General features: G+C 34.9%; 1 protein-coding gene across 4 annotated transcripts in view; it reads left to right on the top strand.

Annotated features, from left to right (window-relative positions):
* Positions 1-25819, top strand: part of USP9X (ubiquitin specific peptidase 9 X-linked) — a 116597-nt gene that overhangs the window by 85458 nt on the left and 5320 nt on the right. For 2 of the 4 annotated variants that reach the window (XM_054566545.1, XM_054566544.1), the window contains exons 27-44: positions 1485-1593; positions 1830-1976; positions 2540-2686; positions 3255-3477; positions 5794-6014; positions 8337-8527; positions 11795-11968; positions 13848-13989; positions 15154-15907; positions 16288-16411; positions 17111-17336; positions 17879-18008; positions 20995-21180; positions 21404-21624; positions 21714-21802; positions 24517-24673; positions 25024-25236; positions 25614-25709. In XM_054566545.1, coding sequence (XP_054422520.1) covers positions 1485-1593; positions 1830-1976; positions 2540-2686; positions 3255-3477; positions 5794-6014; positions 8337-8527; positions 11795-11968; positions 13848-13989; positions 15154-15907; positions 16288-16411; positions 17111-17336; positions 17879-18008; positions 20995-21180; positions 21404-21624; positions 21714-21802; positions 24517-24673; positions 25024-25236; positions 25614-25709 — 3550 coding nt within the window. Of the gene's footprint in view, positions 1-1484; positions 1594-1829; positions 1977-2539; positions 2687-3254; positions 3478-5793; positions 6015-8336; positions 8528-11794; positions 11969-13847; positions 13990-15153; positions 15908-16287; positions 16412-17110; positions 17337-17878; positions 18009-20994; positions 21181-21403; positions 21625-21713; positions 21803-24516; positions 24674-25023; positions 25285-25613; positions 25710-25819 lie in introns of all 4 variants that reach the window. The other 2 variants (XM_054566542.1, XM_054566541.1) reach the window with 1 other exon arrangement.

Raw genomic sequence — 25819 nt, 5'->3', positions numbered from 1 at the left:
CCAAATAAAAGATGACAGGAGCTGGAGTTATGGCAATAGTAGAAATGGTAAGAAATGGTCAGGTTTTGAGTATGTTGTGAAGATACAACAGTTTGTTGATAGACAGGTTTCTTTTGAAGCATTACGAAAGTGTGAGGGACGTTTCATCAGGAACTAAGAGGCACCAACTTTATAGACCCCTTCTCCTATTCTATTTGGACAGCATAACTAACTTTAAAAAAACAAACAAACTAGGACAACATGAATGACATACTTTTGAAAATCTGATAAAAGTTATGGAGCCTCCCCCTAGAAAATTGGTGCTCCTGACTTCAATTAACACGGGTTTGACCAAACTCAACCCACAGAGTTTCTAAAATACCACTGATTTATAGGATCATGTGTTGGTTTCAAAAACCTAAAAACATCCAGGAGACAGGTTAGTACACAGAATGTATGCTGCCAAGTTCTTCATAATGAACTATAAATTTGGTTCTAAGCTCTCTACCAGCTAGCACAAAGACAGAAACATGATAGTTATCCACAAAATGTACTTTGTAATGTCTGTAAGGTACACAAATGCTTAGTTAGCAGATTCCTATGTCAGACGTTGTTCTAGGTGCCAGAAACTGGCATCAAGAAAGCAAGGCCTTGACCTGAAAGAGCTTACTTTTTAATGGCGACAGAGCACCGCCTTGTATACATTTAGGAAATGGGTCTTAGCACCTGCCATATGCCAGACATTATTCTAGGTTCTGGAGGCACAGGAGGCTAAATAGATGATATCTCTGCCCTCTTGGAGCATTTATTCTAGTGAGACCTGTGTAGAATTTTTTTTTTTAAGATAGATCCATAGTGATCGGGTAAAATTCACAGTATTAAGACCAGAAACAAGTTTTTCTTGTGAGTCAGCATAAAGAAAATATAATACAATACAGTGTTTCTCAATATTTAGCACACATTAGAATCACCTGCAAGATTTTGTTGAAACATAGGTTGCTGGGCCCCACCTGCAGTATTTCTCATTCAGCAGGTCTGGGAAGGGACCTGAGAATTTGCATTTCTAACAAGTTCCAGAAGCTGCTCATTTGGGGACCATACTTTGGGAACTACTAATATAAAGGACATCTACAGCAATATCCTTATTGTACTTGCAGCAGAATTCCTACAGGGTTTGCTCCAGAGCACAACTGAATAAAAATTCTGTGGAAGGCTCACTGTGGAGTATCTTGTATCTAGAGGAGCATTTCTTGTCTTTTCCAAGAAGGGGGTGTTAACAATGTCTCTCTCAATCTCACCAGTGACAGTTTGAGGTTGTAGTTTTTAACACACAGCCTAAATTAATCTATGTTGCTGGCTTAAGGGGTGTTACCTTGTATACTTGCGCTTTTACTTTTTAATTTACTTTTTATCCCCTCCCCCTGCCTCCCACATGAGAGATCAGGGTAGTAATATATTTTTTTCTTTATGAAAATGATATTAAATGTGAAACATTTTTATTTCAGAACTGTTCGCCAGGTGGCACAGGAGCAGTTCTTTTTAATGTGCACCAGATGTTGCATGGGACACAGGCCTCTACTTTTCTTCATTACTCTGCTCTTTACCGTTTTGGGGGTGAGACATTTTTTAATATGCTTATCAATGTGATTCGTTCTTTAAACAGCGGACATTCAGGAATTCATGCTTTTAGATTGTATTTAAAGTTAGAGCAGTTTCTATGTATTTAATATATAAAATATTAGTAATTTCCCATACTAATTTAATCATCTACTCTAGTTAACTTTGCATTTTTAAAATTGGGTTCTGAGCATGGACGTGTAAATTCGTATTATTCTACTTTATTGTTTCAGAGCACAGCCAGAGAGAGAGCTAAACATTCAGGCGACTACTTCACTCTTTTAAGGCACCTTCTTAATTATGCTTACAATAGTAATATTAATGTACCCAATGCTGAAGTTCTTCTCAATAATGAAATTGATTGGCTTAAAAGAATTAGGGTAAGTTGCATTTAATACAGTGTTTACTATATTGATAAATGGTGTAGTTTATTAATATTTTATATTTTTGAGCATTTTGGTTAAATGAAAAACACCAAAGAGTAACAAAAAGGACCAAAGAATATACTCTGCATTGATAGATATTAGTAATTCATGAATCACAAATAATGCATTACTAGTTCTATAAAATGCTTTGTTTTACTTGAGCCTTGGAATACTGATTTTCCACTTTCATTTTAGAATTTGGGGCATTTCTGATAATTTTCATCTTTTAAAATGTATTCTTGATGAGTCTGATATGCTGGCACTTATTTAATTCTTGGTCTTAAGACCTGATATATTTACTTAGAATCATATGGGAATTTACTTCTGAAGAGATTTGTAGCTATTAGCCTCCAGTTCATAAAGCCTACTTCCAGAAAGTTCTGAAGATAAATTGCTCACAATGGAAAGGTTTGGGGGAATTTCCTCATGTCTGTTCAGCTCTCTCTTGTGTGTGGCTCCTCCCTTCCTTGCTACCTCCCTTTCATAAGTTGGGCATTTGATATTTTTTTCTTTGGCAGGATGATGTTAAGAGAACAGGTGAAACAGGTGTTGAAGAGACCATTTTGGAGGGCCACCTTGGGGTAACAAAGGAATTACTGGCCTTTCAAACCCCTGAGAAAAAGTATCATATTGGTTGTGAAAAGGGAGGTGCTAATCTCATTAAAGTAAGTTAAAATTTCAGTATTGCTTTGAATTTATAAAGTAAATAAGCACTATCTAATTTTTCTGTTTTGTAAAACTGCATCCTGTTGATCATTTCTTTAATGAGTTTCTTCTATCAGTAGTATTGGTATAGCAAGGAAAAAAAGAATCATTTTAGTGAATTTTAATTTTATTCAAAATGAAGTTTGGTTTACATGTGATTAAAGGAATAAACTTAAAATGTAAATTTTGTTAAGTGCTAGATTCAGCTCACTCTTGATTCTTTAAAAAAAAACAAAACCTGATTTTGGGTATGGTGGTTAATTGTAGTGCATAGTGTTTATTAGAAAATTCAAGTGAGCTTTCTGAGATGTAATGAGATCTTAAGTTCTGACAAGTAATTTTATGTTACTTCCTTCCAAGATTACAAGAGACCTTTCTTTCCTTAAAAACATATATACACATATAACTATATTACATATTTGTATATATATTTATAACTATTATTTATATATAATATATAAACATACAAGTATGTAATATGTGTACTATATCATTGCTAATACATAATTCTTTTCTCAACTCTCATAGGAATTAATTGATGATTTCATCTTCCCTGCATCCAATGTTTACCTGCAGTATATGAGAAATGGAGAACTGCCAGCTGAACAAGCTATTCCAGTCTGTAGTTCACCAGCCACCATTAATGCTGGTTTTGAGTTACTTGTAGCATTAGCTGTTGGCTGTGTGAGGAATCTCAAACAGATAGTAGATTCTTTGACTGAAATGTATTACATTGGCACAGCAATAACTAGTAAGTATTTTAAAATATAATGTTGTCTTAACAGATAACTCAAATCTGTTTTCCCATTTTTCTTTTAGTAAACATCTTAAATTCGTGCTTTTTTTTTCAACTAGTTTAGTTTCACATTTTTAGTAAATGGGTGTGTAAGTTAAGACCATTAAAAGCTAAGCACCTTAATGTAAAAGTTTTCAAGTGTTTGTTAAATGCCTTCCTGTAAGTGGTGTGACAATTTAGCAAAACAAATTCCATCTCAGTCAAGTCTGGAATAAAACCCAAACTCCAGAGTAATTAGTCAAAATAAGGCCAAACTTAGAACTTAACACTCAAATTTCATGCATTGCAAACCTTTCAGGACCTCTCTTAGAAGCTCTTGAATGTTATTTTCATGAGCTTGAAGAAAAGCTAGTTTTAAAGATTAGAATGTGAGAAGGTAACATTTCCATGCACTTTATGTCCTCAATTAATGTTCACATGAAGCCTGTGAAATAGACTATAGACTCCAGATCTTATAGATATGGAACTGAAGCTCAAAGCAGATGAGGGCAATATAAAATGACCAAAAAAGAAGAAATAAGAAATCAAACACAACAGAAGCTGTTTGTTTTTTCTTTTTTGTGTGTGTGTGTGTGTGAAAACCCGTTTATCTACAGAGTTTAAGAATATAATTGATTGTAGTATTTTTTAAGAACATGTCAAATTATTTTTTATATGTTGTATTTCAGAATACAAGGACATTTTAAATAACATTTAGGAGATTCTGGTGAAACTGACTACTTTAAAGCTTAGACCTTTAGTCTACCAAAGCTATGTATGGTGAGGCAGAGGTTTTTTCGATTGTTGTTGTTTTGGTTTTTTATGACTTACAAGAGGTGTTTTTTGTTTGTTTTTTTAAAAACATCCTCGCTTTCATTTATTTAGCTCTTACTAAGTTTAAATCCTCAAGGAATACAGCATCAAATGGATTCAGTGTCTAATGAGTTTAGCAGGAATGTTGCTTCAGAATTTGGCATGAACTATGCCACGTGAGCATGAGTTTCTTTTTCCCAGATTCTTCTGGTTTTGTTCAGTTTGCCTCCAGGAGTCAACCTTGTTCTTTGCTTTGTACATATGAGCGTATTTCTTGCCCAAATAGAATTCACTTTTCATGTCTGGCATAAACACCTTCAGTGTTAAGAAGAAAAGTCACATGCTCCCTCCACTAATAGCCAGCAAAAAATAGCTTTGGACCACAACCTTCCAGACGTATTGACCATTTTTAAAGTCCTATTCCCAGCATACCTTCACATGCACTAAAGGGGCAGAAAGAGAAAGGTCACTTGTTTCTTTGCATGGTAAAAATTTTAAGTAACAAAAGTGTATACTAAAAAGTATCTTTCCTGCACAGTCCAGCCTCCTAGTCTCCTTTTATAGCTGTAACCATTGTGGGCAGTTTGTGTCTGCCCTCCCAGCATCTCTGTATATGCAAGATCAACATACAAAGTTTTCTTTGTTTAGTGTTTTTTTTCCCCCCAACAGATTGGCATATGGTAGACAACAGTGTTCTTCAGAACTTTGTTTTCCCTCTTAATATTTCTGTGATTATTCCCTATCAACACATATTTACCTGTATCCATTTATTGGCTATATACTTTTCAGTTCAGTATATTGTAATTTGTTTTACCTGTCCTGTAGACAATGATATTTGTTATTTTCAGGTTTGTATTAGGTGGAGGGGGGACGATGGATGCTGATTTGTGATTCTCACAGAACTTTCAAATTCACTGTCATTTGCTCCCCAAAATAACACTGTGGTTGTAGGCAAAACAAGTCTACTCTTACTGCTACATTTATTAGGAAGGAAACAGACTTGTCTGAAGAAGGTGAAAGATTTGGTAAGCGTCAGAACCAGGATGTGAACCGAAGGGATGTTAATATTAAAGCTGTAATATGTTGACATGTTTATATAACATTTTATGCCAGAATGAGTTTCAAAGGTACTTTTAAAAACATACAAAATTAGAAAGTTCATAATGACTCTAAAGCTAACAGTAAAGTTAGCATGTAGGAACTGGCATCATGTAATCTTCAGACTACTGAGACTGCCATTAGAAATAATGTTAGAGAAAACATGGGTTCACAGATAGCAGGGTAAGGATCTGTATAGTGATAGCATGTTGCTGTGTATTTTAGGTTTGTTGAGGATGAAATGCAAACTTGGAGCGCAGCTTCAAGTGGCTGTAAGAGTAGTGGGATTGCTGCTAATGTTAATTTATTACTAGCTTAATAGAGCTAAAAGTGGAGAAAATGGTTGTTTTCATAATGTGGGAATCTTTTATCTTCTTTCAGCATGTGAAGCACTTACTGAGTGGGAATATCTACCACCTGTTGGGCCCCGCCCTCCAAAAGGATTTGTAGGGCTGAAAAATGCTGGTGCTACTTGTTACATGAATTCTGTGATTCAGCAACTCTACATGATTCCGTCCATCAGGAACGGTATTCTTGCCATTGAAGGCACAGGTAGTGATGTAGATGATGATATGTCTGGGGACGAGAAGCAGGACAATGAGGTAAATTCTGTTTAACCTTTTTGTTTTCTGTGTTTGAACTTCTGATACCAGATACTGTTCTCCTTTGAGTGTTGTACTTTCATTGGACTTACTGACATAGATTTGATAGTAAAGCTAGAATCTCCTGGCATGGACTATCTATCAGACTTTAAACTACAGTTAATTTTTATTGTAGTTTTACATGTCCTTAAAGCAACAATTAATGCACTCAAATTTTTTGTGGAAAGTGTTTAATCTGGAGTTTGCATAATGATAAGAATCCTCATTTTTAATAATAGTTTAGATTTTCACTTTTCAACTTGATATTTTTAATATATATCTGCATTAATTTATGCCAAGTTGCATGCTATTCCAGTTTTACTATCCATGCTCACTTTAGGATACTTTTACATTTTTCCCAGATTATAGCTCTTCTTGCTTAGGCAACAAACTTCTCTCTAATGTTACATGGTCTTGTGACAAAATTTAGGCTGCCTACTGAGTATCCAGTGCACAATAAAGCTGCAGAAAAGTTGGGTTGTAATGGCAGATAAGCTGACATGACTATGGCATGGCTCTTTAAAAAGGGAATATGGCAAAACTTAAGTTGTGGTCGTGTTTGTATCTACCCTGTATTTTTACTTTACCTTTTTCTGTTCATACTGTTGGTGAGAACTGGAGAAGCCATGGTGTGTTCTAACTGCAGTAAATACATTGAATGGTTCTTTCCTCATTCCCTGTCTTTAGTCACCAGAACTGTTTGCTCTCGAGTCGTTTATCACTTAAGGGTTTCTGAAACATACACTTTCCTCAACTCTTCCCCAGACCTACTGATCCACATCATCCAGTGAGGGGTCTGAGCATCTTCACCTTTTAAGAAAGCTTCATAGATGATGCTTACATCCATACCTGGTTAAGAACCACTGTGCTAAGTAAAAATTGAAATTCATGTTCTAGTTCTATAGCCTATCACATGTCTGGGATGTTGAGTTAAGCACAATTAGAGATACCTAATTGTACTGGCAACAAGTAAATGAAGCAGACAGAATATGGTACACTTTTAAATAAGGCGTCCCCACCTTTGTTCTCTTCAAATAAAGTGTACCCTTTGCTTCATGTTGTTTTGGTACCCCTTCTCACTCTGGGGTTTTTTGGTTTTTGCTTTGTGTTTTTGTCTCTGTGCTTGTTTACTTCCCTAGAATATAAGTTCCTTGTGAGCAGGGACTAGATATTGTCTATTTCTATATTAAAGGTCTCAGGCACAATTGTGCAACCACTAATCTCTTTCTGTCTATGAAATTGGCTATTCTAGCTACCTGACATAATTGGAATCATACCATATTTGTCTTTTTGTGACAGGCTTCTTTCACTTAATATACTGTCCTCACAGTTTATCCATATCAATAGCATGTGTCAACTTCCTTCCCTTTTAAGGCTGAATGATGTCCCATTTGTATGAATAATATCCCATTTTATTATTTTTTTTTAATCCTCACCTGAGGACTCTTCCTCCTCCACCCCGCCATTGCTTTTAGGGAGAGAGAGGAAGGAAGGAAGAGAAACATCACCCGTACTGAGGATGGAACCTGCATCCTAAGCATGTGCCCTGACCAGGAATTGAACCCGCAGCCCTTTGGTTACGGGATGATGCTCCTACCAACTGAGCCACCCTGGCCAGGGCCCATTCTATTTATATCAATGAACACGAGTTATTTCACCTTTTGGCTATTGTGAACATGAATATACAAATATCCCTTTGAGACCTTTCTTTCAGTTCTTTTGGGTGTGTACCCAGAAGTGGAATTGCTGGATCGTGTGATGATTCTATTTTTAATTTTTTAAGGAATTCTTTTTCACAATGACTACGCCATTTTACATTCTCCAATCATGTACAAAGGATCCAGTTTCTTTCACAAAAGTTATCTCATATAATCCTCGCAACAGCTACATGAAGAATGTATTGTCTCCATTTTCATATGAAGAAACTGAAACTTAGGAAGGTTAAGTAACTTACTTGTACAGTTACTAGCTTATACGTGCAGAACCTGCATTTGTATCCAGTTCAGTCTGACTTAATCACTATACTCTGCTGTATTATCTGTTACCTACCTCTCAGATACATAGTCAAGGTTATTCCTTTAGAGCAACCCTTGTGAAATGTTGGCAATAAACACTAGTGAAATGTTGGCGATAAACACTATTACTGTAAATTAAAATTTACAAATTAAAAGTCCTTTGGAAATAAGAACTAGACATACAGGTCATTTGTTCACTAATTACTTGATGTTTGTCTCAAAATATTTTACTATAAAGTATGCATTAATTATGATTTTTGGTTTCTAGAGCAATGTAGATCCCAGAGATGATGTATTTGGATATCCTCAACAATTTGAAGACAAACCAGCATTAAGTAAAACAGAAGATAGGAAAGAGTACAATATTGGTGTTCTAAGGCACCTTCAGGTCATCTTTGGTCACTTAGCTGCTTCTCGACTTCAGTACTATGTGCCCAGAGGATTTTGGAAACAGTTCAGGTAAATAAACTATGGGTGGATAGGAATAGGGATACTGCTTACACCTTTGTGAACATCTCAGTACACTACATTAAACTTCTAAAATTTGTGTTGGAAGGCACATTTATGTTCAGTGTTTAAGCAATAGTAATGTTCAGACTTCATTTCCTAGTTAGGTGTGGTGTTTGTTTTTTTGTTTGTTTGTTTGTTTGTTTGTTTTTTGCACTTTGTCCTCAGAACAGGTGGTAGAAAGTCTCATAGTAAGGAGAGGCAGTATTCTTTAGTCTATTAGGATGTTAATAATTTTTTATTTTTGTTTTGGAATCTTTTCATATATATTGAAGTAGGGAAAATAGTATGAACCCTTAGGAGTTCATTAACCTCCTTCAACAGTTGTCACCTCATGGCTAATTGTGTTTAATCTATATTCCCATCTACTTTCCAGATTGTTTTAAAGCAAATCTCAAGTGTCTTTTTAAAAATACAGCCATAATAGTATTGTCCTATCCTTTAAAAATTCTTTAATATCCTTGTCAGTGTTTGAATTTACCAAGTTATCTCATAACTGGTTTTTACTATATATTTTTTGAAATCAGGATCCAAATTAAGCCCATATACCAAAGTTTTGCTGTGACTTTAATCTCTTCTAATTTTTTTTTTCACCCTTGCGATTATTTGTTGAAGAAAAAATACAGTATTTTGCCCTATAAATTTTCCCAGTGTCTGGATTTTTTTAATAGGATCCCTGTGGTAGTTTGTTTTCCTCAGTTCCCTGTGTTTCCTATAAATAGGTTGTAAGATCTAGAGACTTAATCAGATTGAGGAGGGGTTTTTGTTTTTTTAAGATTTTATTTATTTTTAGAGAGGGGGGAAAGGGAGAAAGAGGGAAAGAAACATGGATGTATGAGAGATGCATTGACTGGTTGCCTCTCTCAGGCCCCCAACGGGGGACCTGGCCCACAACCCAGGCAGGCGCTCTTCCACTGAGCTGTACCAGCCAGGGCTAATCTTTTAATTTTGTCATTCTTTTATTTATTATCTAGTATAGATCTATAAGGGGAAATTTTCCCTTACCAAGTAATAATTTGATTTCATTTTGTTGTTTTTTTTTTAATCATTGCCTGTTACGTGTCATGCACTGTGTGCATACCACAGTACAACCACATAACTCTTCACTGTGTATTAAAAAAGGCTATAGTTCTTCATAGCAGTGGGTTTTTTAAATACAACTCCTTAGAATCCCTTCAAGGTATCTCCCAGGCTGCTGCTATTCTGGTCCACCTTCCCTGCTTCAGTCAGAGCAACACCCCTTTTCCCTGCAAGGATACTACTTAGATTTCTTCTGAAACTACTGCTTTACAGTTCAGTGACCTCCCTATGGCTCACCATATAAAATTCCTCTGATTCTCCTAACTAGGTCCCCTACTATTGGCTTGCATGCACCACTCTTTTTCCCAGCTCTCCTTTTGCTCTTTCATTCCCATCACCTGGCATACCCCTTAACTTCCTCTCGGACAATTCCAGTTCTCTTCCTTCCTGTCTCAGTCATAAGGCTTGTCGATTATCCACACTTCAGACATGTAATATACTTTTTATACATTCCCCACTCCTCAAATATTTAACTTGAAAAATTTCAAACTAATAGAAAAGGTAAAGAAACGCTATAGTAATCACCTTTGTGTTATATTCTTTACCCAGATTGGCCACTTGTTAACATTTCCCACATTTGCTTATGTGTATACTTGGGTTTTGGTTTTTGTTTGGATTTTTCTAAACCAATTGATGGTAGTTTGCAAACATAACACTTTACTACATGCTTCAGCATGTGTCCTCCAAGAATAAGGACATTTACCTATTGCATGTAATACAATTATCGCGACCTTGAAATTTAATATTGATTTAATAATGTCTAATATTCATCTGTGTGTATTCCAATTTCCCCAAAATATTTTTATGACTTTTTCAATCCCAGTTTGGTATGCTGGAAGGAATCACAAAAAAAAGAAGAAAGAAAAATTTTTTCTTAAAGATTTTATTTTTTGAGAGAGAGAGAGGATAAGAGAGGTAGAGAAATACTGATCAGTTGCCTCTCACACTCCCCCAACTGGGGGCCCCACCCACAGCCCGGGCATGGGCCCTGACTAGAAATCGAACCAGTGATCTTTCAGTTCACAGGCCAGTGCTCAGTCCACTGAGCCACACCAGCCAGGGCAGGAATCACAAAAATTTTTAGCCTCTTTAGTCATTTTTAAAGTAATGACCCTAAGTTGTCATGATTGTGGCACTGAATTTTTTGAAGAGTCTAGGCCATTTGTCTTTCAGAATGTCCCTCACTTTTTTTATTTTTGTGATTATTTCCTCATGATTAGATTTAAGTTAAGTGTGTTTTTTTGGCAAGAAAACTAGGTAGGTGATGTTAAATGCTTTTCTCATTGCATTGGGAGGCACATGTTTATCAGTTGATCTGATTATTGGTGATAATAGCTTTGATCTCTTGTTGTCTTAACAGATCTCTTTATTATAAAGATACCTTCTCCCTTTTGCAATTAATAGTTGACTCATCAAGTATAATTGGAATGAGATTATCTGCTATATAGAAAAAGTGTTAAAAAGAATTTTTGTTTGGATTTTTCTAAACCAGTTGATGGTAGTTTGCAAACATAACACTTTACTATAAATACACTTCTCATTTACATTTAAGTAAATACATTTAAGTAAATGTATTTACTTAAAATACATTTAACATATCTCTTTTCAACAAATTCACTTATGTTGTCTATATGTACAAGTTTATAAATATAAAATTAGATGTCATTGATAGTTTCCAGCAGTGCCTCTGTTTTAGCAGTCTCAGTTCTTGTCTTGTGGTACACACAATTGATGGTTCGTTTTCTGGACTGATTTGTCTAACTGAAGTCCTCAGATTACTCAACAGTGATCAACTCTAAAACAAGTCAATCCATTCTCTTTTTGTTTGGAAAAATCAATTTAAGAGTAAATAGATTTAATCTTTGCACTGTATCTGTAACCTGTACTCTCCATACTAGTAGCTTCATGGTAATTCTCCACTGGACTGCCCCTCTTACTGTGAGCCTCTCATCCCCACTGCACTCTATATGTAAAGAGCATTTATTTCTTTCTACTTCCTCACATAGTTGAAGAATAAAAATCTCAGTTTATATGCTGTCATTTTTGGTTGTATTGCTTTTTTTCCCCCATAAAAAATACATTGCATATATTGTGCTGGGGGTCTCACATATTACATATTTTATTCCATTCATTTCTTAGGCTTTGGGGTGAGCCTGTTAACCTACGTGAACAACATGATGCTTTAGAGTTTTTTAACTCATTGGTGGATAGTTTAGATGAAGCTTTGAAAGCCTTAGGACATCCTGCTATGCTAAGTAAAGTTTTAGGAGGTTCCTTTGCTGATCAGAAGATTTGTCAAGGCTGTCCACATAGGTAAGTGCTAATTACATATTTAAAGTTTATGTTTTACTGTTTCTTTACTTAAAAAATAAAATAAAATTTTTACTAATTGTATAAAAGTGGAGTGTGCAACTGATTGAAATACCTGATACTAGATGAAATGTATACTGTGTATACCTCACTACTTTAGGAGTTTTTTGTTTGTTGTCAAATAATTTGATTCCTTTTATTATGTCTGATCTCTGTTTCATACAACTTAAGAACATGACAGACATGAAGCACTATTTCCTATACAAATGAAATAATTAGCTTTTAAAATGGCATTGATTATGGTTGTTATCCTAAAGGTATGTTTTTCGCACAGAGCATAGGAAGAGTTGAGTAAAAAATTGTTTTGTTTTTTAACTAAAAAGGGAAATCGTTTGATTAGGACTGTTAATGAAAATAATTCGTTACTGATAATGTTTATGCTTATTACATGGAAGTTTTGCTTTGGGATTTCTCTTGAATATTATCAATTAATGTTGGTTTGAGATTGGTTTTGCCAAAATATCACAATAAGATAGTATTTTCTACAAGCCCAAATAGTATTATATATAGTCATGGGTTGTATTTATATGGTTGGTGAGGAGCGCTTCCTTTTTTAACATAGAGAACTGATTCGGGGAGAGTAATACTTACATGAAAGAGAAACTTCCATTAGGTCAAACCATTCAAATCAAGGGTATGTAATTGTTCACATAACCTGGACATCTTTTGGTCCTTTTGAAAGATGTTTTATGTTAGATGGACAATAAAATTGTCATTTTTACTGTCGTTTTTAATTGCTGATGAAATAGCCACCTCTTTGGTCATCTATTCTTGTTAGTCCTTCTTGGTTTTAGACAATTTTCAAATTTATTTGGAAATTAGTGGGGGGTTTTAGCTCAGTGAAACTGTCCAGAGAGCATGATCTTAAGTAAGATCCTTAAAGTTCAAATACCTGCTCCACAACTAAACTAGTGTTGTCCTTGTCACATGCCAGAAGTTTACATAAAAAGAGTCCCAACTCTGTTCTAGGGCATTATTTGTCTTAGAACAGGGGTTAACAAACTGTGGACGCTAGGTCAAATCTAGTCCTGCATCTGTTTTTTTAAAGTTACCTACTGTGTGGCTGGCAGCTTTCACTGTAACAGCAGAGTTCAGTAATTGCCACAGAAACCTCACAGCCCCCCCCAAAAAAAAGCCTATAATATTTACTATCTGCCCTTTTACAGAAAAATTTTGCTGACTTTCCAACTTAGAGTGTCCTACTTTTTAACTGGAGTCATAAGATCTAACTTTTTTTTTTCTCTTCTATGGGCTATTCCCTGATGTAATAATAGCAATTTGCTTAATACCTACTTTGTGTTCTGTTCATGTAACTTATAAATGCTTTTATTTACGTACCTGTCTTTTTCCCTAACAAAATTGAAAAGCCCTAAATGTGAGGGACTGTAAGTTCGGCCCATTAATAAATGCTTTGGCATGGATTCCTTTCTAAACAGATGAGAGTGGCAGCAGCATGATAGACTATAGAGCATAAGCTATGAATCCAGACAGACTTAACTTCAAAACACCATTTCACCTAGTAATCTTGATCAAATTAACATTTCTGTATCCTATTTCCCTCATTTCTTTGGTGTAACGATGATATTTCTCTAGCAGGTTCGTCATGAAGACACAGAACCCAGTATATATAGTGTGTAAACAACCTAATGTAGTGCTCAGCATAGAATAATTGACCAATAAATGTTAACTGTAATTTATTGGTAACATTCTGTGATTTATGGATTTTGTGTTGTATTGTGACTATTGCAAATGTCCATAACTAAATGTTTAGAAGACTAAGGAATAAATCCTTTTTGATAATTTTTTTAAATAATGTCTTTAGATACGAGTGTGAAGAATCTTTTACGACTTTGAATGTAGACATTAGAAATCACCAAAATCTTCTGGATTCTTTGGAACAATATGTCAAAGGAGATTTATTAGAAGGTGCAAATGCATATCATTGTGAAAAATGCAATAAAAAGGTATGAATTGTCAAGTTTTGTTTATCGTAATTATGATTACATACAATGGATTTGGAAGAAGTTGTTTTTGTTTGTCCTCAAAATTCACCTTTTTATTACCTACCATGCTCTGTTTATAATGGTAGCAGAGGGGTAGTTGAGATGTTAAATGGTTTAAAAGGTTTGTCAGGGAAAGAAGATTGAGAGAAAGTAACCTCAGAGGGCTAGGGAAAACAGGTAAGATAAGAGTGAATCATTTTAGAAGCCATAATAGATTAATATCACATTCTCTTGCCAAACTGCTATTGATATCCTTGAAGCTACAGAGTTGTATAACCTGTAATTTCTTCTCATGTCCAGAGTTAGGTGTCAAGACCAAAAAGTTTGCTAAAACTATTACCTCATTTAGCCACATAAGATTTCTTCTACCACTTGTGTTTTCAAACCACTTGGATCAGATTTTAGATTCATCTGGTTAGTTTTTATCAGTGGGCACATAACATCTTTTTGGGAGAGACAGTTATTACATACATATATGCATACATACAGTAAATCTGTATCTCTTTGGGCTTCCAAACCCTCCCACATCAGTCTCACCTGTTTTTTTTTACCTTGCATGCCACTAAAGTCTAGAGGTTAAGATGGTGAGTTGTAAAGACATACTGCCTGGCACCCACAGCTCTGATACTTGAGGCAAGTTACTTAACCCTTAAGATTCAACAGTACCTGCAGGCAAGGATGTGAGGATTGAGTATGTTCCTATAATACTTGGGCAGCACCTAGCATATTACTTTTACCTAATTCCCCAGTCAATATTAGCTGCTATTACTGTATTTCTTCAATTCACTCACAGAAAACTACACCTTTATTAGAGTAACAATATGTATCAAAGCAAGTAATAATGGTTAGATAACAAAGACTATATAGAAAACAGGCAATGAGTGATATCTATATTACTAATTTTTACAATTTATAATAAATGGCATCAGCTATTCTCATAGTAGTTTCAGTTAATATTTTTTAAAATATCAACTGTGACAGAATTACCTTGATTGTGTTCTTTATGTATTTCTTTTATAATTTCAGATTGGTCTTAAGAGAATTTAATGATACAATTTAAGTGTTTTTTTTTTGCAGTGGATTGATTATAAGAGAGCATCTAGTAACTTGCTCTGTTTATTTTAGGTTGATACTGTAAAGCGGTTGCTAATTAAAAAATTACCTCCTGTTCTTGCTATTCAACTAAAACGATTTGACTATGACTGGGAAAGAGAATGTGCAATCAAGTTCAATGATTATTTTGAATTTCCTCGAGAACTGGACATGGAACCTTACACAGTGGCAGGTGTTGCAAAGCTGGAAGGAGATAATGTAAACCCAGAGAGTCAGTTAATACAACAGAACGAGCAGTCTGAAAGTGAGACAGCAGGAAGCACGAAATACAGGCTTGTTGGTGTACTTGTACACAGTGGTCAAGCAAGTGGAGGACATTATTATTCTTATATCATTCAAAGGAATGGTGTAGATGGCGAGAGAAATCGCTGGTATAAATTCGATGATGGAGATGTAACAGAGTGCAAAATGGATGATGATGAAGAAATGAAAAACCAGTGTTTTGGTGGAGAGTACATGGGAGAAGTGTTTGATCACATGATGAAGCGCATGTCATATAGGCGCCAGAAAAGGTGGTGGAATGCTTACATACTTTTTTATGAGCGATTGGACACAATAGACCAAGGCGATGAGTTGATAAAATACATATCAGAGCTTACTGTCACCACAAGACCCCATCAAATTGTTATGCCATCAGCCATTGAGAGAAGTGTACGGAAACAGAATGTGCAGTTCATGCATAACCGAATGCAGTACAGTTTGGAATATTTTCAGTTTATGAAAAAACTGCTTACATGTAATGGTGTTTACTTAAATCCTCCTCCAGGTAAGTATCAAAAAATTTAGCTTTTTAATAATAAAGCACAGCTCTTACTTTATTGCAGGATTTCTTAGCAGGCATCAGCTTGTTTGTTTTTTATGTTTGGTTGTTTTAAAGTCTTACTTCAGAAGACTATTATCTTTGAGTGGTATATATTGTCTTCCTGTTTGAGAACAGGAGCTTTTGTTTATAATAACAATTTGTTTTTGACTCAAGCATTAGTTTGAAATGTGCTTTAGAGAACTGTTAAGAATTATTTCATGAGTAGCCTAAGAGGGGTTTTTAAAAAGTTAGGACTCCTAAATATTGCAAATGTAGATATGTTTGAAAATGGGGTTTGGACATGAGAAATTTATTTTATTTTTATATCTGCATTTTATTTATAGGGCAAGATCACCTGTTACCTGAAGCAGAAGAAATCACTATGATTAGTATTCAGCTTGCTGCTAGGTTCCTCTTTACCACAGGATTTCACACCAAGAAAGTAGTCCGTGGCTCTGCCAGTGACTGGTACATTGCTTTGGATTTTTCATTTCTATTATACTAGCATTTAGCTTGGCTCTTAATAATACTGCTTTATTTTTTTTCTCCAAGCCATGATAATTTTGTGTCAGATTTGGAATGCAGAATTAAAAATCTCTTAGTAGCAGTAATAGTAGAAATCATATTAAAATAATTATTTAGTTTAAACATTCTTCTAGTATTCAGAAGCAGGCTTCTGCTTCTACTATTTTGTATCATCTTTGACATCCCCTGTATGAAAGATTACAGGATGATAGTTAAAAGTTTAAACTGTTTCATCAGGAAGTACTATGTTTTTAGCTTCCCTAGATTAAATTCTTCCATAGATTAAAAGGGTAAAAAATTAAAATTGAGTTTCCTGTGTTCCTAATTTTGAAGAGTATAAAGGATGCTTGCTGTAATACCTTGATGCAACAATTTTTACTTACTTTCCAGTGGTAGGATGTTTAAGGGAAGGGGAGGTATTGTTTTGTCACTCAACCTAGGAAGAGTTTGCTAATAGGTTTTAGAGACCTATGCAAGATTTTGTCTGTTTTGTCACTCTTAAGAATAAATCAAGTCATAGTATTCACCTGTCATTTTAATATTAGTACTCGTTTTTATTTGGTTCATAGAGACCCTTCCCTGCACTATAGGAAACATGTTACTGAATTGATATTCATGGATTTTTGTTTTGTTTTATCTTAGGTATGATGCATTGTGTATTCTTCTTCGTCACAGCAAGAATGTACGTTTTTGGTTTGCTCATAATGTCCTTTTTAATGTCTCAAATCGCTTCTCTGAATACCTCTTGGAGTGCCCTAGTGCAGAAGTAAGGGGTGCATTTGCAAAACTTATAGTTTTTATTGCACATTTTTCCTTGCAAGATGGGCCATGTCCTTCACCCTTTGCATCTCCTGGACCTTCTAGTCAGGTAATTGCCCAGTTGGGTTTGTGTTTTTGGTGTTTTTTTTTCTTCCCTCTAATGATTGAATGTTTACAAATAAGTTGTTTCCTGGAAATTGAAGTCACAAATATTTGTGCATCTCTCTTATGTTTACCTAACAAATGTGTTTACATACACACACACCATGCAGTCTGATGTCTGTGGGTTCCATTAAATACTTCACAGCAATGAGTAGTAATTATTGGCTCTTTAAAAACTAGAATTTTCTGTTGATTCATTTACATGCAATGGCTTAATGATACATTTCATGTTACATAGATTATTCTTAAAGTTTTTTAATAGACTCTTTTTAAAATTAGAATAGTATGAAGGCTCTATTATGAAACCTACCTTGGATCTTCATTCCCTTTTCTAACAAGCAACCTTTTTTAATCACTTTTGTCATTAGTCCTTCCAGAAACTTCTGCCTATATTCAACAAATATGTGTGCATATCCCCTTTTTATGCAAATAGAATTATATCATACCTGCATCCTTTCTGAAAAACAACTAATGTTTTATCCTTTACAGGCTTATGACAACTTAAGCCTGAGCGATCACTTACTAAGAGCAGTACTAAATCTTTTGAGAAGGGAAGTTTCAGAGCATGGGCGTCATTTACAGCAGTATTTCAACCTGTTTGTAATGTATGCCAATTTAGGTAAGAATTTTAAGTTCTCATAATTCTGTTCAGATATTTTAAATCGTGAAGTCATTTAAGTCATGTGATAAGATATAATTTCGTCTAAAATAGAAACAGTATTCCATAAAACCTGTTACGCATTTTATCTGAAACTTTTTTTTTCCACTGCACTTTTCACCTTGTACTTTATAGTTAGACATGTGTCTTATCTCTGTAGTAAAGTTAGGAATGTGTCTTATCTCTGTACTGAGTAGACACAGGTCAGAATCTGTGTTTTAATCATATTTTTATCTCCTAAAGTGATGGTGCCAGATCCGTCTGGTTTTTTGAAAATACTGATTCTTAGTCCCCGTTCTAACCAACTGAATTGAAATTCTCAAAGTTAGCACAAGGAATCCACATTTTCAAAAGGTCTCCAGGTTGTATGTACTTTGCCAGGTTTGGATAAAGGACTTAGTCATACATAAGACTTTGTTTGTATATAATTACCTCTGTATGACAACACTGAGTAACCTGCTCTTTCTAATGTCATCTGATTTTTTTTTCTTTCAGTGATTCCATACTTGTCTTGAAAAAGTATGCTATATTGTATTATACTTTGTTTTTGATAATGTTCAATTTTTTGCATTGCTTCCCAACTAGGTTGCAAGGATAAGAGCTTTGCACAGTAGCACTTAGTAATGTTTGTTGAATGAAATAGATGGGTAGTTAGGAATATCATAAAAAAAAATCCTTCCATTGTCATACTGATTGGTGTTTGTTAATTGGCTGGTGGGGGTAAGTTTCCTAAGGTTGAAATTATAAAAATTATCAGGTGTTAGTACAAAGTTTTTTTTAAAAATGTTTTTTAGCCCTTATGTTCAAAATTATGTTTTATACTCAAACATCCCTATCATTCTAAGTTTTTTGTTTGTGAACTAATTAATCACCAGTTGATCTGTGGCCCTTTTAACATTGTACTTTCTGTTTTTGTGATTTATCATATTTTCTATTATCTTTCCATACTGGAGATGTTTGGTTATTTGTTGTTGAGAAGAGAATATAAACAAGCATAAATGGAATCTGCATTTCAAACTTAGAAATATCAAATTTTAAACAGTCACAAAAATCCTATTTTGTTTAACTCCCTTTTTAGATTTTGCCTTTTCACAAAGCATACATCATTGGTCCATAATATACTCTCAATTAAAATTTTCCTGGTAAAGACAAATACAGGTCTGTAAAATTTAATATGAAATCCAAAGGCCGTGCATGTTTTTGGGGTCTGAATTGTTTGAATTTAAGAAAGGTAAGGCAACCCTGGCTGGTGTGGCTCAGTGGATTCAGTGCCAGCCTTGCGAACCAAAGGGTCGCTGGGTCGATTCCCAGTCAGGGCACATGCCTAGGTTGCAGGCTAGGTAACCACACATTGATGTTTCTCTCCCTCTCTTTCTCCCTCCCTGCCCCTCTCTAAAAATAAATAAATAAAATATTTTTTTAAGGAAGATAAGGCAGTACATACAACCTGCATTGTGTAACATGCCTATAGCTGGGGACAGGCAGTACCTTAATCATGCACATTAATATTTCTACAATAAAACATGAATATTCGCACTGGGAGGAGATAAGTAAAGTCTGTAAATAGCCTCTTGTCAGTTCAGGCCAGATTTTTCCCACCTTACACATTTTGATACTTTGCATTTATTTATAAGAGCTTTTTGAATCTCAGGATTTCAGATAGATTGTGGACCTGTATTTATTATACTTCTTGGAATATGGCTACAAATAAGAGTATTGACTAATGGGGCATAGAAGCAAATAAATTGGTAATTGCCAAAAGGTATGTTAATGGCTGTAATAAGTAAAATATAGAGTGCCATGAAAGTATATCATAGGGGTACCTGACCAGATTTTGTGAATATGCGGGACATAATGGAGAAGTTAATGTGAAAATTGGTTGGTTGAGTTTTCCATCCAAAGTGAATAACTGAATCAAAGACTTGTAATAAATTCAGCGTGGTTCATTGGAGAACATGAAAGTTATTCACTCCGACTAAAATTGATGTAAGGTGGAGATGTTAGGAATGGTAAGCAGTGTTCTCTGATCATGCTATCTCATAAGCCTTGTGTGAGGGATTTTGGACTTTATCCTTAGGGTTTGATGAGCCATTGCAGAGTTTTGAATAGATGTACTTTTTAGAAAGATCACTGTGGCAACAGTGTGTAATGGATTCCAGGGGAAATAAGACTAGAGATTGTTAAAATGATCTGTAAGTAGGAGATGGTTGTGGCCTGTGCTAGGGGACTGGCAGTGAGGGGGATACAAGGGGACAGATCCTCATTCTTTTTTATTTGAGGTAGGATTTGGTGGTTGGATATTCAGGAGAGGAGGGAATGCCTTCAAGAGGTTAAGAATTGTGCCTAGGATTCCAGTTTGACAAAAGGAGCAGATAGTGGTGCCTTGTACTGTAAGGGGAAACATAGAGGGAAGCATGATGACGAGTTCATTTTGGGCATGGAGTTTAAGCCTATATGACACCCAAATAGAGACGTTCAATAAAACAGTAAGATATTTGTCTGGAAATATTTTGGAATTACCTGAATGAAAATAGCTGGAACTTGAAGTTATTACAGTGGTTTGATGGGAAGGCATACAGTTTGAGAAGATAGCCTGGCATGGGAACTTTTAGGAGCATTGATTATTTTATTTTATTGTTTTGTTTTTATTAGTTTTTACTAGTTTTTACCGTCTTCCTAACAACTTCCCTAGTCCCCCAAACTCTCCAGGTCATACAAAAAGTTGTTCATCCTCTTTATGCCGAGTGTGATAGGAATGTCATGGTCACTGTTTAACCATTTTAATTCTTAAATCCAATAATTCTCAGTAGATTTTCTGTTCTAATTAAATAAATCTCTTATCATAAAATTTATAGGAAATATTTTACATAACTACTTTTTATGAAACCCATACCATCTTAGTTCTTTTCTCATATAATTATTCTTTCTTCCCTGTTCTTCATTGTAGGTGTAGCGGAGAAGACACAGCTTCTGAAATTGAGTGTACCTGCCACCTTTATGCTTGTGTCTTTAGATGAAGGCCCAGGTCCTCCAATCAAATATCAGTATGCTGAATTAGGCAAATTATACTCAGTAGTGTCACAGCTGATCCGCTGTTGCAATGTCTCATCAAGAATGCAGTCTTCAATCAATGGTAAGTCAAATGCTCCATTCTTTACAGTGGTTTTAAAATACTGCTGGACATATATATTACCTGATTAAAAGTAATTCTGAAGATGTTTAAGTGAAAAACAAGACTCTGAAGGTTTATGCTGTTTTTCTAAAATTAAAAATCCATAAGCTGTTTTGTATGTTGGAAGCTATGTATTATTGTGGAGAAGCGTAAGTTTTTCATTGATGACAAATCTGTATTGTAGGTAATCCTCCTCTTCCCAATCCTTTTGGTGATCCTAATTTATCACAACCTATAATGCCAATTCAGCAGAATGTGGCAGACATTTTATTTGTGAGAACAAGTTATGTGAAGAAAATCATTGAAGATTGCAGTAACTCAGAGGAAACCGTCAAATTGCTTCGTTTTTGCTGCTGGGAGAATCCTCAATTTTCATCTACTGTCCTCAGTGAACTTCTGTGGCAGGTTAAAAGAAAATAAACATTTATATGTCTCTATAATTTGATTTGTTATTCTTTTTAAAAAGTTGTTCACTGTATCTTACCTGTTTTTAGGTTGCATATTCCTACACTTATGAACTCCGTCCCTATTTGGATCTGCTTTTGCAAATCTTACTGATTGAAGATTCTTGGCAAACTCACAGGTAGATACCTTTTTTTGTTACTTGCCCAACTTTTAGACTAACTTAACTTGCTAGTCAACTTGTATTTTTTATACCTTGGAGATCTGAAAAATGCATTACCTTAAACAGAAACATAAGGTAAGAATGAATAAAAAGATCCCCTCTTTTCTTACATTTTATTTCATTTTTAAGCTTTTTTTCATTGCCCAAGTTGCGTACTTAATATACTAAGTTTTTTTCTTTCAATTGATTTGTTTTTAATTAATGAAAAACTAGCATAGGCTCTTAGTAAATATTTTATTTTTTTTAATAATTCCCTAGGTTTATTTTAGGATTAGATTATATGAGTCTTAGAATTAGTCACATAAGATAACATTTGGAGGTCATTTTAAACTGAAATCAACGAAAATGTGGAAAATGTATCACTAAATGGACAGCAGAAAGGAGACTTCTTTTCCATTGTAAGCTAAAACAAGGCAGTGCCTCTATGTTCCTCTTCAGCTGGCAATGTGTGCTGGATGAATCACATTTTTTTGCCATCCTGCTCATGACTTCAAAAGCACCATGAGTGTCATGTTTTGTTTTGTTTTGTTCTGTTGTTTTTATCTGTTACAAATAAAGTTCAGCAAGTAGGCAAAGTGCCAATATGGAATCTGTGAATAAGCATCAACTCTTAACTAGTTTTTCAGAATGTGAAAATTTTAGAGATTTTTTGGGGTTTTTTTTTTTTTTTTTTTTTAAGAACTTTTATCCAGCTAAACTGTCCCTCAAAGCTTCTTCCAGAATTACACTATTTGGTTTTTCATCATAAAGGCTTAATATATTATCTTTAACCCCAAGAATTATACAATAATGATAAACTATGCTCTTTGTTAACAACTCTGCCAGATTTTATAAATTCTCTACCCACATGGGCAATAGTATAATAGTTTTAAGGGAAACAATTCTAGATTCTGTATAACAGGCTGACTCCCATATGTCAACATAATAATTAAACTTGAAAACAGGTTCTCTAAGAAGAAAATGCTTAAAACAGAAATACAATTTTAAGTCTTAATGGAGACTGCAAATGCCAGAATTCCTTAATTCATATTTTCAAATTATCTCCAAAATTACCATCATATATTTCAGTTGGATTAATGTTATAAAAATAGCATTAAACTGGAATCAATTTTCACAGTACACAGACTTCAGTTGTTCCAAAACTATAGTTATTTATTTTGAGCACTGTCCAGTATCCTTCTCAATATGATCAAAGGATTTGAAACTTTTCTTAAGAATTGGTTTTGCCCTGGTTGGTATGGCTCAGTGGACTGAGTGCCAGCCTGCAAACCAAAACCTCACTGGTTTGATTCCCAGTCAGGGCACATGCCTGGATTGTGGGCCAGGCCCCCGGTTGTGGTATGCCAGAAGCAACCAATGGATGTTTCTCTTGCACATCGATGTTTCTCTCCTTCCCTTTCTCCCTCCTTCCCCCTCTCAAAAAATAATAAAATCTTTTTAAAAATTATTTAAGAATTGGCTTTAATGGAATTTACATCCTACTATTTTCACTTAAAATTATTGTAAGCAGCCTGGCCAGTATTGCTCAGTTGGTTGGAGCATCATTCTGTAACTGAAAATCTGAGGGTTCAGTTCCCACTCAGGGCACATACCTAGGGTGTCGGTGCATTTCCCATTTCAGGCAGGGTCTGAGTGCTTACACCCCCTGTCCGCACACGTAGAGGAGGCAGCCAATTGATGTCTCTCTCTTGCTCTCCCTTCTCTGTCTAAAAAAGCAATGAAAAAAAAAAAAGTCCTCAGGTGAGTATTTAAAATTAAGTAAATTATTGTAAGCTTTTATAGCTTTAAACCAATTAGTTATATCTGAACTCTCGTTTCATTAAAACAAGTAATAATGACCATCTAGTAATCACTATTTCTTTCTCTCATTTCAGCTATTCTAAGTATCTTATATAATCATACACTTATTCTTTTGTTTTTGCTCTCATCCATGTAGCATGTTACACAACTTTTTAAGACTGAATAATATTCCACTGTACGTATGTACCACATTTGGTTAGCTAGCAGATTATGTTTTGAACGCAAACAAGGCAAGTTTTTGCCACACAATCATTTTTTAAAATTGTTTATTTGGGGAAAGTCCAAAAAACCACTGCCTGCATATTGTTCTGTTGTAGTTCAGCAGGAGCTGAAATGAAATCATCCATCCTTGGCAAATCAGCCAAATTGTAGTATTGCTTTTGAAAATTGCTTTGCCTGCCATGTATTCTCATTATTAGATTTCAAGTTAATTCTGTACTTCCAAATTATATGACTGTTTCATAGTCACTGGATTCTAACTTACCTTCAGAAATGCTGTTTTATGAAAGGAACTGACTTGAAGCAAATTCTTAAGTAAAACAGTCATAAACTTACTTGTTAGTTAACTTTAATTTTAAAAGTTTGTATTACTCTTAGTGTCACTTCTGGTTATGTATTTTAATTACAGACATAGCAGTATCATTTTGGGTTGGCAAACACACAGACTGCTAGGCAGCTATATGACTTCAGACAATATTTAATCTCTCTGCACCCATTTTCCTCATCTGTTCAAGGGTTTGATAACTCTTCTGTCTAGTATTAAGATTACATGACTACATCAAAGATACTGTGTGGCACATAGTAGGTGCTCCATAAATGTTATCTGCTATTTGATTTTAGAAGTTTTTATTTTATATCTGGTTGTCTTGCAGAATTCATAATGCACTTAAAGGAATCCCAGATGATCGAGATGGGCTGTTTGACACAATCCAGCGCTCTAAGAATCACTATCAAAAAAGAGCATACCAGTGTATAAAATGTATGGTGGCTCTCTTTAGCAATTGTCCTGTTGCTTACCAGATTTTGCAGGTGAGGGTTTTTTCTTACAATTTTGCAGAAATCTGAATGAGAATTAAAGAATCTGTTTTAAAAGAATAGAATTACCCTGACTGGTATGGCTTAAGTTGGTTGGGTATCATTCCACAAAGCGAAACGCCACCAGTTCCGTTTCCAGTCAGGACGCATGTCTGTGTTGCAGGTTCAGTCCCAGGTCAGGACATGTACAAGAGGCAACCAGTGGATGTTCCTTTCCTCCTCTTTTCTCCCTCCTCCAAGCCCCACCCCTTCCCGCATCATGAGAATTTGGAGTTGTTGCTTTAAGTTAACTTTGAATATTATTCTGAAACCTTTTGTGTATATACTTTTATTTTCCTTTGAAGGGCAACGGAGATCTTAAAAGAAAGTGGACCTGGGCAGTGGAATGGCTTGGAGATGAACTTGAAAGACGACCATACACTGGCAATCCTCAGTATACTTATAACAATTGGTCTCCTCCGGTGCAAAGCAATGAAACGTCAAATGGTTATTTCTTGGAGAGATCACATAGTGCTAGGATGACACTTGCAAAAGCTTGTGAACTCTGTCCAGAGGAGGTAAAAAAAGACACCAGTGTGCAGCAGATAGAAATGGAAGAAAGCAAAGTAATTCTTTACTTTATAGGCCAGTGTTTATGTGTTAATGATAGTGTAAAAAAAAATTACTTTGAGGTGTTTGCTTAAATATTTACTACATATGATCTCAACTGAGATAGCCTTCTTCAAGAGAAGTTCTGTAAAATTGCCTGGAATGTAGTATTTCTAAGAGAGCCAAATTGGGATTTTTTCTTTTCAGGTGCTTTAATTTATCTACAGTAAAAGAAAAGATGTTAGTCAGTTTTATAGATTTATAAAAATGTATTTCAAATAGAAAAAATTAAAAATAAACTTTAATTTGCCTACATAATTCTTTATCTTTAAATATTTAAAATTAGGAGCCAGACGACCAAGATGCCCCAGATGAGCATGAGTCGCCTCCACCTGAAGATGCCCCATTATACCCCCATTCACCTGGATCTCAATATCAACAGGTAAATAGGGGTCAGTTTGTGTTTTTATTCTCTAGAACCAATTTTTATGCTATAATTTAAGAATGGCTGGTTTTGTTGTTTTGTGTTGTATTGTTGTTGTTGTGACTATA

This window comes from Pteronotus mesoamericanus, unplaced genomic scaffold (genome assembly GCF_021234165.1).
Source record: "Pteronotus mesoamericanus isolate MK-2021 breed Mesoamerican mustached bat unplaced genomic scaffold, CSHL_Meso_final contig_173, whole genome shotgun sequence".
NCBI lineage: Eukaryota > Metazoa > Chordata > Mammalia > Chiroptera > Mormoopidae > Pteronotus > Pteronotus mesoamericanus.
The sequence above is the reverse complement of the archived record's forward strand: the minus strand, read 5'-3'. Positions and strand labels throughout refer to the sequence as shown.